The sequence below is a fragment of the Hylobates moloch genome, unplaced genomic scaffold (assembly GCF_009828535.3).
Source record: "Hylobates moloch isolate HMO894 unplaced genomic scaffold, HMol_V3 SCAFFOLD_1, whole genome shotgun sequence".
NCBI lineage: Eukaryota > Metazoa > Chordata > Mammalia > Primates > Hylobatidae > Hylobates > Hylobates moloch.
Genome location: NW_026652276.1, coordinates 236065626 through 236078988, shown reverse-complemented (window position 1 = coordinate 236078988; position 13363 = coordinate 236065626). Strand labels below are relative to the sequence as shown.

Here is a 13363-nt window from a genome sequence, read left to right as displayed (position 1 = left end):
AGTAAAGATTCCAAAAAATATATACAATGCAATGAGGGCTGGGGAAAATCAAGTTTGGTTTGACACACTAGGTAACAACTGAGATGAAGGCTGAGAATGACTACATTTTTGTCAAGTTAGATGGGCATTCCAGGGAAATAACAGCACAGAGGCTGAGTTCCACAAGCCTAGAGCACAGCAAGGAGTTCAGGTAAGTTGAAAGCACACTCACAGAGAGAAGTAGTCAGAAAGAAAAGGTGGTAAAGATTGGCGGCATTACTAGAAAAGCAACATAAGAAATCTATACTTCATATGCAACACAACCTCAGTTTAGAAAGGGTAATCTAGTAGCAAGAAGCAAGAACTAATTAATCGATAAAACATAAACGATGGTAAAACAAAATAACTACAAACCAACCATTAGGAAAAAAAATGTGGTTAGCATCACAGTGAAGAAACAGAAGGGAGAATAAGACAAATGCATGAACTAGAAACTGTCAATTTAGAAATTCCAAGGCATGTTGACTAACTGAATATAATAAGGAAGGAGAAGTCAATGAAAACATCAGTATTTTGAATCTGGATTAGCTGTGGATTGATGGATAGATGTGCTGGTTTGTTTGAGGGTGAGGTAGAAGTTAATGAGTTTGGTTTTTAAAATGCTGCATGTGTATTATTACACTTCACTCACGCATCTTTTGCAATATTTTTTAAAAGTTTGACTTGCTGACTGTATTAAATTGCACAATCATACTGCAATACCAACAATTCCATTCAATCCTAATACTAATCATCTGGAGTTAGGGCAGGCCCCACAGGTTAAGGGCTCAGTTTCACAAGGCTGCCCCACTTCAGATGCCAACTGCAATGAGGTGCCCAGGCTACTCACACTTCTCCCTGGCTGAGGTCTACAAATTCTGGGGTTATCACACCTCCCCCCGACTGCTATAACAATTCACAGGACTCAGAAAAACACTGTACTTACTGTTACAGTTTATTATAAAGGATACAAATGAAGAGCCAGATGAAGAGGTACATAGGGCTAGTCTGAAGAGTCAGGGTGCACCACCCTCCTAGCACGAGGAGGTGCTCACCAACTCAGACGCTCCCTAAACCTGACGATTAAATCACTGACTAATGGTGATTACAACCAATCTCCAGCCCCTCTCCCCTCAAGGGAGGCTGGGGGTTGAGCCTGAACGTTCTAACCCTCTTAACATGGGGTTAGTTTTTCTGACAAGCTCCCACCCCAAAGCTATCCAGGGCCCCCACCCCCGCTATAAGCCATCTCATTAGCATAGAAAAGACAGTAAATTCAAAGGGTTTCCAAAGTTCTGCCGAGGTAACCAGGGCAGAAAAAAATATTCATTTTTTATCATACCACAGCATCCCCCAAAAGGGCATGTCCACCAGAACCTCCGAATGTGGCCTTATTTAGAAACGGAACCTATGCAGATATAATTAGTTAAAATGAGTCACTCTGGATTAAGACTGGCCTCTAAATCCAAGGACTGGTGTGGCAATTCCATTTCTGGGTATACGCTCAAAAGAACTGAAAGCAGGCACTTGAAGAGGTATTAATATACTCAAGTTCCTATTGGTATTATTTACAATAACCAAAAGGTGGAAGCAACTCAAGTGTCTACTGAAGGATATATGGTTTTAAAAAAAATAGTATAGATATATAATGGAATATTATTTAGCCTTGAAAAGGAAGTTCTGACACATGCTACAACACTGATGAATCTTGAAGACATTACGCTAAGTGAAATAATGACTCAAAATCTTACAGGGCAAGCTAACACAAGAACCCTGTACAGCCTGTTTGTATTCTTAACATATTCTGAGTCATTTCCCTCTGTTTTCCTTTAGAATACAAATACTTTTTAAAGTTCCAGTTCATAACAGTCATATTAAACAGAACCAAGAAGAAAAAATGTGTCCACATTAGTCCAGAACTTTAAAGGAGGAACAGCACATCCATGAAAGCCAAGGGGTAAAATATTAACTGAGCAAAACGAAAGAGGTCAATGCCCTCCTTACCTGGAAAATCTCCTTCTAAGGTCTAAACTTGTACAAGACATTCCATTTTAATAGGGGAATCAATTTTCCTTCAAGACTGAAGATATCTACTAGATTTCTACAATTCTCTACCATGCAGCAATCAGACATCTACAGTTAACACAAACTTTTACTTACCATTCTATTTCTTCTTCTTTTCCAGAATCCTGGACTTGGATGAGATACCACATAGACTACTAGCTTGGGATAGGGTTCTAGCAATTATCTAAGGGTCAGCAAACCAAAGCCCATGGGCCAAGTAGGGCCTGCCACCTGTTTCTGCCCAAATTTAGCTACTACTCACCTATGTAAATAAGCTTTTAATGGAACACGGCTATTCCAATTCAGGCATATATTGTCTATGGCTGCTTTCAAGGTAAACGGCAGAGTTCAGCGCTTGCAACAAAACTCATCTGCCCTGCAAAGCCTAAAATACTTACTATCTGACCCTTCACAGAAAAAGTTTGCTGACCTTTGTATTCCAAAGGTTCTCAACCTTCTTTTTCCTCAATATCACACTCATGTGTAATATGTTCCTAGTCCAAATCACTAATAGTCAAAATTCCTTATTTTATAGATGAGGAAATCCAGATCCTTTATTTAAATATTAACTAGGAATCAGGTAATGTCCAATAACTTTCGAAGTGAACATATAAGCCTTACAGCATAACTACTAAGTTCTGAATAGCCAAGCCAAATTTTCAGGAAGCGTTCCTATACCATGTTGCTTTAGAAATAATTTGTAGTCACTGTTTTAAAAATCTCCTATGTTACATGGGCCCCAGGACAGGTTCTCCCTAAAATGAACTTTTTATTTTGTTTATGAAGTGTAGTGCTCACTGGTCATTTGTTTGTCTTTCAACGAACTTTCTTCATTCAGGGTTTAAAAATCAATCATAACAGAAGTCCTGCTTGATATGAGATAGGACCCCTCCTATTACGGAAGTTATAAAAGGCTCGCTCTATCAACCTGGGTAGCCAAGAAGAGACAAGTGAACTGAGCTCAGCCTACTGGATGTTCCCAGCATGACTTAAAATCTACAGGAACTGACATTCATTTTTCTTTTCCCAGGAACCTAGACCCTTTTTTTTTTTTTTTTTGGTGAGACAGTTTCCCTCTGTTGCCCAGGCTGGAGTGCAGTGGTGCGATCTCGGCTCACTATAACCTCCACCTCCTGGCCTAGCCATGAAGCCTTCTAAATGGCTGAGTTTAAGGGATCAAATGTCAAACAAAGAGGAGAAAATGTTGTTAAAAACTTCTAGAATGAAAAAAGGTCACATAAAAATGATTAGGAATCAGAATGTCCTCAAACTTCTCAAGAGCAGATCTGGATGCCAGAAAACACAGCAATACCGCCGAAAATCTTACAAAAATAAAATCAAATCTAAAATTCTGGACCCAACCAAACCACCAATCAAGTTGTGAAAATTAAAAATTCCTTCAGACTCAGGAGTCTCAGTCTCAAAAAATTTACCTTCAACACACACACTTAAGAAGCTGTCGGCCAGGCGCAGTGGCTCATGCCTGTAATCCTGGCACTTTGGGAGGCCAAGGCGGGCAGATCACCTGAGGTCAGGAGTTCCAGACCAGCCTGGCCAACATGGCGAAACCCTGTCTCTACTAAAAATACAAAAATCAGCTGGGTGTGGTAGATGTGCCTGTAATCCCAGCTACTCGAGAGGCTGAGGCAGAAGAATCGCTTAACCCAAGAGGTGGAGGTGGCAGTGAGCCGAGATCACACCACTACAACACTCCAGCCTGGGCAACAGAGCAAGACTCTGTCTCAAAACAAAACAACAACAACAACAGAAAAAGAAGCTGTGGCATTGCTTAACTCTATATCAATGTGGAAATCTGAACATAAAGAATAATTTTTCTAGGAAAATTTAAATGATCGTAATTGACTTTTCATCTTATAAAACTAAATAAATCAATAATAATACAGGAAACTGAAAAGATAACTTTTTTAAAGGGAACCAGACCCAAATGGCTCTGGAGAAGAGTTCTTCCGCAGTCAGTAACAGATTTTTACACCGTCCCAGAAAATTTCACAACTCATTCTAAAAACCAACATATCATAAATAAAAGGATAGCACAAATGTACACACAAATACCAAGAAAGAAAACAGTAAGTCAGTCTCCCTTATGATCACAGATAAATCCTAAAATGAAATCCAACAATATAATAAAAAGAACAAAATGTGCAGATCAAGATTTTGAACCCCAGAATGCATGCTTAGTTCGGCACTGGAAATCTATCAATACATTACATTAAGAGATTAAAGAACAGGGGAAGAACACATAATCACAACAGATGCAGAGAAAGCATTTCACAGCTCAGAGGCAGCAGTGGGGATGGCAGTCAGTGCTCTTGGTGCAGTGATGCTAAAGGGGTCAATAAGAACCTGTCCTCAAAAAATTGTGATTGTGCATTGTGACCTGTCTGGTGGTTCTCTGAGGAATCAGCTCAGAGATCACCCCCTCAGAACTCTCTCAGGGCTAGAGCAGCATCCCAGGCAGTGCTTGTCAAAAGTATTTAAAAACATCCACTAACCAGGGTCACCTGGGGCAAGGGATGATGGACAGGGTAAGCAACACACAAATTGAAAAGCCTGGGAAAGAAGAGGCTGAGGAGGAAAATGTATGAAGGAATGAGAGTGTTGAGGGCTCCCATGTATACTGGGAAATCTGGAAGACCATGCACATGCTGAAGGCTGGGCACATGCTCAGAAAACAACTCGAAAGAACCCTAGGTTTATACCTCTGGCTGATCTTTGAGCTATGCATATGCAGAAGGTGAGGCTAAGGCTGGGGTTATAGGTGGCCTGGATGAGCAATGAAGTCACCTCAGCCATCTGTAAGCACAGGAGTTTCTGTTTGTTTTCTGGTTTGGGTTTTGTTTTATTTGCAGCTCCAGCTGTTTGAGGACATCTCCATCAGATCACTGGCTGGGCAATCATACAACACAACGGAGACATCAGTGACCACAGGAGACAAGGAGTAGAGTCTATTTTCATTTGGCAAGTCATTAAAAAACCAGACAACTGAAGCCCACAACAAGAAATAGCAAACCCAGAAAAGGGGGGACATTCTGACTTCCAAAATTTCCACATCACAATATCTAAAATGTCCAATTTTCAGTCCCAAAACTGAGGGACCGAAAAAATCAAGTTAACATGATTTAATCAGTCACACAGGTAAATCATGTGGAATTGACTAACATAAATTAGGATGCCAATTATAGATATTTTTTCAGATTCATACAGAAAACATGTCATTCTTTAATTCATTCACCAAATATTTAACACATGCTATGTGCCAGGAACATTTGGAATGCATGGTAAAACAGACAGCATTTTTTGTCCTCATGAGGCTTACAGGCTTATGTGGGAGGCAGATTTAAAAACCAAGTAAATAACTAAAGAAAATTACAAACTGAGATAAACGTTCTGAAGAAAACAAGGGTGCTATAGGTGAAGAAACAGGAAAATATTGAAATAATCCAGTCTAAGGAGCAGGGGAAAAATAAGCAGAGCCTTAAAAAACAGGGGGACATCATTAGAAGTACCAATCTATGCATTATGGGAGTCCCAAAAGGAGAAAACAAAGTAGCAGGAAAAAGAATTGGAGAAAAAAATAAAAGGCTTCCAAATTTGGTGAAAGACATGAACCTACGTATTCAAGAAGCTCACCACTCCAAGCAGGATAAATCTGGAGACCCACACAGAGACACATTATGATCACACTATCAAAAGCCAAAGACAAAGACAATCTTCAATACACCAAGAGAGAAGTGACATGTCATGTACAAAGGATCCTGCATAAGATTAACAGTCAATTTCTCATCAGAAACTATGGAAGCCAGAAGGTGATAGGATGAAATATTTCAAACTGCCATTCAAAAATTATATCCCCAGATATGACCTAAGGGACTTTGTCATTAGTACACCTGCCCTACACGAAATGCTAAAAGTACTCATGGCTGAAATGAGAAAGGCTATTCTTTCCCCATTCCTCAAACTCTCTTGATTGAAGCTAAGAAATTAAGCATGAAAGATTTTCTTGAAGGAAAAATAAAGAATTAAATGGCTATACACACATAATTATCAGTATGAAAACATCTCATTTATCAGCACTATTAGTGATTAAAATGCTCCAAAAATTTCCTACCAGGTAAATTTTACCTGTTGAAGTACTAAAACTTGTTTCACTTACACAATTTCGAATGAAAACCTTCTGCACCATGCTTCTTACTTTCCTGTCTTACTACACACTGACACAGTGGAAGGAACACTGAACTAGAAGTCAAAAGACCTAAATTCGAGTCTACTTCCCTTTCTTAACAGTTAGGTGGCTGAACTTTTCTGGGCTAGTTTACTCTCAAATGTAAATTAAGATAACTGGTTTAGTATCTAAAGTCTTAACTCACCCCAGCAGTGTATCTTGCTCTAAAATTTTACCAGCCTGGGATTTGTTTGAAATATACAAAAGTAGAGGTGGGGGGATGAAAATAGATTACCAAAATGTTGATGCTAGGTGATGGGTATGTGGGTTCATTATTCTACTACTGGGTGTGTTTGAAATTTTCCATTAAAACCTTTTATTTCTACGAATTGACTAGAAAACAAAAAATTTACAAGCACCCATTTTTTCACCTCACCTATAAAATCAGATTAGCTCAGGCCCAAGAATGCAGTTGTAAATCTTTAAGTGAGATAATGCACTCACTAGGTTGGAGGCTTTTTACGATTTGTGTACTGATTTTTTATTTTATATTTTACAAGGAAGCACCAGAACTAGAAGATCTTGAAACTCACTAAACTATTTGTTCCTTCCCCAAAATGCCATGTTTTTGCCTTTATGTTTTTGTTTTCAGTCTCCAATAAGTAACAATTGTCATTCTCTCTGCTATTAGTAAGGATAGCAATTCCATTTCTCTATCCTTACTACTTGGCTGCAATATCAAATGACTCCTTTGAAATGTATCATGGCAGGGCATGGTGGCTCACGTAATCCTCGCACTCTGAGAGGCGGAGGTGGGCAGATCACTTGAGCCCGAGTTCCTGCCTGGACACCTTGGCAAAACCCTGTCTCTACAAAAAATACAAAAATTAGCCAGGCGTGGTGGTGCACACCTGCAGTCCCAAATACTAAGGAGGCTGAAGTGGGAGAATCAACTGAGCCCAGGAGGCCAAAGCTGCAATTAGCCATGATCATACGACTGCACTCCAGTCTGGGCAACACACCAAGACTCTGTCTCAAAAAAAAAAAAGTAAAAAGTAAGCAAACACTCCTATAGACACTTTGTTGTACCCATTTTGGCTATCCAGATTATGGATAGCCAAGATCTATTTTATTAAATAAATATTAACCACTTACTATACAGGAGATCAGTATTTTCAAACTGACAATCTTGAACATTTTGTAGATTGTGAAATTAATCTAGGTCACAACCAGCATTTTACTGTAATGAAATAGAAAACATTAGAGTGCATGGCATAGTATGGACCAGTATTGTTCATGAAATTTTTTTTAACTTTTATGTACGTACTAAATCAATGTCAATCACATTTCTGTGGCTGCCATTTTAAAAAGTTTGAAAGCCACTGTGCTAGAAAATATGCTGAACTGAGCTGCCAAATAAGCTATCTATAGCTCAATAAGGTATTACCAATGTAAATATTTCTCCAAGCTAACATGATTTAATCAGTTACACAGGTGGAAATGACTAACATAACTTAGAATACAATTATATTATTTCCTATTCGTAAAGAATACATTTCATCCTTTAATTCATTCACCAAATGTTTGTTGAACACATGCTATTTGCCAGGAACACGTGGAATGCATGGTAAAACTGGCAGCATTTCTGTCCTCATGAAGTTTACAGGCTACTGTGGGAGGCAGATTTAAAAAACAAGTAAAACTGAAGAAAATTACAAATTAAGATAAACATTCTGAAGAAAACAAACAACGGTGCTAGAGAATGAAGAGAAGAGAGGCACGAGAGCAAGGGACAGACATTCCTCAGATAGAATGAATTCTCAAGGAAAGCCTCCCTTAAGAGCGTGAGAGCCACTGGATCAGGAGACAGCCCTGGCAAGAGCAGGGACAGGAGCAGTCCATGCGATGAACTTCCAGGATAAGGGAAACAATCACACAACATGCTGGCGGGGTAGGCAGGGACCAAGTCATACAGAACTCACAAACCTTGGCAAGGAGTTTGGTTTGAATTGAAGAGCAAAGGAAACTCTGGCACTTGTGACAAAATGGAAGGAAAAACTCCAAAGCATCATGAATAAAGCCTACTTATTCTTCTAAAATAGCAATTCTCAAAACTTCTGACCTCAAAATTATTGAAGACCCAAAAAAGCCTGTTTATCTGCATTACATTCAGTGATATTACTGTTTTAGAAATTTAAAAGGAGAAACGTAAAAGAATACAGAAGCATATATTCCTTTAGCCATCAGCATAACGTCTTCACATGTTATTCAGCCTCTAGAAAACTCCACTGTACACTACTGAAAGAAAAGAGAAAAAATACAAATAACACCTTAGTCTTTCCAATGAAAAGAGTGTTGATCCAAGAGTTCCCAGATTACACTGGGAATGCTATAAAACAAGTAATTCTGACCCCCAGAAAGATAGGTGAACTATATATTTTAAAATTTTAATTAGTGTCAGATGTAACACGCAAATATCACGTATTTAAACTGAAAGAAAAGTGGCATATAACAAACCAAATTGCCAGAAGCGACATTCCTACACTTAGTCTTTGTAGTTTTGTTCTTCCATTTTGTCAGGCAAACGTTTTGACAGTTGGGCCAAAATTCCTAAACAGGATGATTGCAATGTAACCATCTGCTAGCATTTACTAAAAAATACTTCTCGGGTATACACTAGACTGGCTTTTCAACGTTTCAATGGTAAGAACTAATCCCAAATGCTTTTGTTATCTATATTTTACCATCTTTTCAAAGTTTTCAAAATAATCATTTAAAAAGTCACTTTCAAGTATCTCTCCACACGTTTTTAAAACCCCCAGTGATACGTAATTTTACCTGAAAGTAGTTTACCTACAATTTTTTAGAGATAGGTGTTTCATCAATATTGTTTATGCTTGCAAACAAGAGAAACTATCCAAAGGAACTGAAACCTTCTGTGTCACGTTTTCACTTTTCAAAGACGCAAATAAAACACTAACAGGTTATTAGACAACAAACAATTTAAAACAGGCATTTATTGAGACTTTCTCAAGAAATCTCACTTTCCAAAATGGCCTACTGTCGCACATTCCTTCACACAGGTAAATCTTTTCGTTATGTTTTTGTAATGGGCTTGAAATCAATATAAATCTCTCAGGATGGCCCCACAATCTTAACCACCCACCCTACAGCGACCTGCCCCGCTCTCCCTAAGTGACACTGTAGCGGGGGGTGGGGGGGGGGGGGACGCTCTCCTAGCCATAGGACACCAGGCCGGCTTCCGCACTTAAAGCCCGCCAACGCCAGAGATGGGCCTGACACTTAGCCTTGCAAAGTAGAGGACGCACAGAAGTTCACAGGTAAGTACGATTTGCACAGCGGAGAGGAGGAGCGAAAGGGAGAATGACAATAGCGAGGGAAGGCAAGGGAGAAAACTGAATAGGCCGAACACAAAGAAAGTCGGAGCCGGGGAGAGCCTCGTCCTCTCCTAAGCGGGGAGGCCCCCGGCCGACACCCCCGCCCACCGCGGCGCGGCCCTGGCCCCGGCCCCCAGAGTCCGGCTGCCTCACGTACCTCCGGCGCCAGCTCCTCCGCTCGCTCCCAGGGCGGCCGCCATGGCACTCGCAGGGCCCGGCCTTCAGCCTCGCCCACCAAGCCAGCTGGTGGGCCGACGTGCGTGGTCCGGGCCTGGGTACGGGTGGCGGAGGACAGGGAAGGGAGGGGGCTGCAGGAGGCAGAGGCGAAGCCGGGCGCTTCGCGGTCCACAGCTGCCCCTTCGCCTCCGCAGGAAGAAAACAACAAACTACCGCAACATGGCCGCGGGCCCGCGCCCGCCGCGGTGCACCCTGGGATGATGGAGGCCGGGAGGCGGGCGGGAGCCGGGGCCTGCCCCTGCTGAGGCCGCAGCAGCCCTGAGACCGCCGCCGTGTTTCGGGCGGTGGGCGTGCAATGCAAACACGCGGCGGCCACCTCCGCCCGGCTCCTGAAACCCAAATGTTTGAAGCAGGGCGGGGACGACTGCTGGCCGTAGGTCGATTCCGGGTTCAGTCGTAAGGCGCTTTGCAGCAGTCGGCAAAGCGAAGCTTTACGGCAGCCGGTCTCCCCGTTAAGAGTCGGGAAGGGAAGGCCCAGCGTACGGTTCGGGGGACCTTAACTATCGTTTCTGTGCCTGGACAGTGGGTTGGAGAGTGAGGTCTGAATGAGCTGCAGTAGTGAACGCCGACGGCTTGTGTTGAGGGCACGAAAGAGTGCGCACAACTCAGGCAGGTGTTTCCGCGAGCTGGGATGAGCGCCGCCCGCGCCGGACTAACGTGCACGCGCAGTCGTGCGGCGCCCACGATCCCCCACTTCCTACAACCCGAGACCCTGCGGACCCGCGACCCCGGACCCCCGACCCCTTCTCCGCGCGTGGCTGGGCAGCGGGCAGCGCCAGGCCCTGGTGGGCTCTCGGCCCTTACTGCCCCTGCGCCTTGCGGCCCTGAGAACAAGACGTGAGCAGGACGGACAGCGCCCGGCCCTCATGTCTGAGTTTGCATTTTTGAGCATAAGAAAGGTTAAGAAACGAAGTCCTCATACTTGACATAAAGGAAAGGGTGCTGGGTGGTCAGACAGCTGTGGACGTAAGGGCTCAGGGGTGTTGGGGTGTGGGGCCCGGGAAGGCGCGTCTGAGTGGTCGCAGTCGGGGAAGGGGGTTGACTAAGTAAGTACACACCAGCTGCAAACATTGATTCCATATCGATGAATGTGGGGCTTAGGTGAGGCGTTCTAACCCAGCAATGAAACTGGAAAGGTAGGCAGGGGCCAGGATTCCGGACTTTGGGACGTTTTTCTGACTCTGTGGGATCTATTGAAAGATTTTAGAAACAATTTACATGGTAAGGTTTGTATTTTAGAAAGGTGACTAATACAACAATGTAGAGGACCCTGCAACGTGGAGAGGCATGAAACTGGAGGCCCAATGCCATGAGTTAACAACCAAGACGTCCATACAGGAGATGCATTGGTGAATGGGTGAAGAGATGATAAAACGGTACGAATAATAAAATGCTGGCCGGGCACGGTGGCTCACGCCTGTAATCCCACCACTTTGGGAGGCCGAGGCAGGCAGATCACGAGGTCAGGAGATCTAGATCATCCTGGCCAACCTGGTGAAACCTCCTCTCTACCAAAAATACAAAAATTAGCTGGGCGTGGTGGCGCACGCCTGTAGTCCCAGCTACTCTGGAGGCTGAGGCAGGAGAATCGCTTGAACCTGGGAAGCGGAGATTGTAGTGACCCAAGATCACACCACTGCACTCCAGCCTGGCAACAGAGCGAGACTCTGTCACAAAAAATAAAATAAAAAGCTTGTGGTAGAATCATTGTAGCTAAAAGAATATTTACTATAAAATTCAATTTTTATATGCTTGAAATTGTCTTATTAAAAAATAAACATTCCTGGATTAATAGCTAATGTAAATAATACCTAAAATAAAAATCAGAAAAGTTTTTAAAAATAATTATTCAGCCAGGTGTGGTGGTTCACGCTGTAATCCCAGCACTTTGGGAGGCCGAGGCGGGTGGATCACAAGGTCAGGAGTTTGAGACCAGCCTGACCAACATGGTGAAACCCCGTCTCTACGAAAAATACAAAAATTAGCTGGGCATGGTGGCACGCGCCTGTAATCCCAGCTACTCAGGAGGCTGAGGCAGGAGAATTGCTTGAATCCAGGAGGCAGAGGTTGCAGTGAGCCGAGATTGCGCCACAGCACTCCAGCCTGGGTGACAGAGCCAGACTCTGTCTCAAAAAAAAAACAAAAGAAACTTCTCAACTGTGAGAACTCACTCCCCAAAAAAAATGTTTTGCAAGCAACCCATTGAAAAATGGTCTCTATTAAAAAACACGTTAATACATCCATGTTTAAATGGCTTGAACTCTTTATCACCTTTCATTATTTTTTCAACTATGGAGGATGGCGTGCCTAACTCAAAATATTTTTCAGGATAATTCAGTGGTGATCTTCAGAAGAATTCCACAAAAAAACAAATTAACAGATGAAACAATCTCATAAGCCACTTGAAACTGAATTTCTCTAGAACAAGAGTCTATAAAATTTTTTGATCAAACACCCACTGGAAAAATTTTTGAGCATGGACACCCAGTATTTGAAGTTCTTGGTAAATTACTGTGAGTAAAGATTTAACCAACCCCTTTTCCTTATCTATGAACAAATTTTACTTTGTGTTAACTTTAACTTGCCATAGAAACCTTATGAAGACAGAATGTTCATTGTGGTATAAAACAACATTGGTTGTAGGCCAGGCGTGGTGGTTCATGCCTGTAATCCCAACACTTTGGGAGGCCGAGACAGGTGGATCACCTGAGGTCAGGAGTTCAAGACCAGCCTGGCCCACATGGCAAAACCCCATCTCTACTAAAAATACAAAATTAGCTGGGCGTGGTGGCACATGTCTATAATCCCAGCTACTCGGGAGGCTGAGGCGGGAGAATCACTTGCTCAGGAGGCGGAGGTTGCAGTGAGCCGAGATCACACCACTACACTCCAGCCTAGGTGACAAGAGTGAAACTCCATCTCTAAATAAATAAATAAAACGTTGCTCATGGTAAAAATGACCTCTGACTTGTACACTGCCTCTGGCTTGAAAGTACTAAATAATCTTAAAACACCTGGTGGGAAGACATTTAGCCTCTGTTACTGTCTTAACTGAGTGTGGGAATCTAAAAGATAAACTCAGGGAACTGGTTCCCGCCAGTCAAGGACTTCCAAGCCAAGCCCCCATCCGTATTGGTTTGCACCTGAATTGCATTTGGGGAGCCAAAGAGTAGAGCTCTTCCATGCCTGTACCACAGTGAAGTGTGTTTCTTCTCCTCAATCCTCCAAAGTGGAGCTGCTGCCAGGCGTGGCATTATTTGAGTGTCAGGGGTTAAACCTAAGAAGACTACCTGGTGAGCGCTGCAGTTTCATACATATCCTACTTAAAATCTTAAAAGCAAGCTTCGCGTTTTTGTAAATAAAGTGAGTATAGAAGTCTTTCTCGTCTCTCAGTAATGATGAACTGGAAATTCTGTTCCCCTCCTCCTACAAAACAGATTCTGTAGAAAACATTTATTGTTGT

The 13363-nt window shown here is 42.5% G+C and overlaps 1 protein-coding gene across 4 annotated transcripts in view; it reads right to left on the bottom strand.

Moving 5' to 3' along the window:
* Positions 1–10079, bottom strand: part of RBM33 (RNA binding motif protein 33) — a 134507-nt gene extending 124428 nt beyond the window's left edge. For 3 of the 4 annotated variants that reach the window (XM_032753198.2, XM_032753200.2, XM_032753201.2), the window contains exon 1: positions 9821–9983. In XM_032753198.2, the coding sequence (XP_032609089.1) occupies positions 9821–9863 (43 nt within the window). In that variant the 5' untranslated portion in view covers positions 9864–9983. Of the gene's footprint in view, positions 1–9820 lie in introns of all 4 variants that reach the window. The other variant, XM_032753202.2, reaches the window with a different exon arrangement.
* Positions 10080–13363: the final 3284 nt, after the last annotated feature.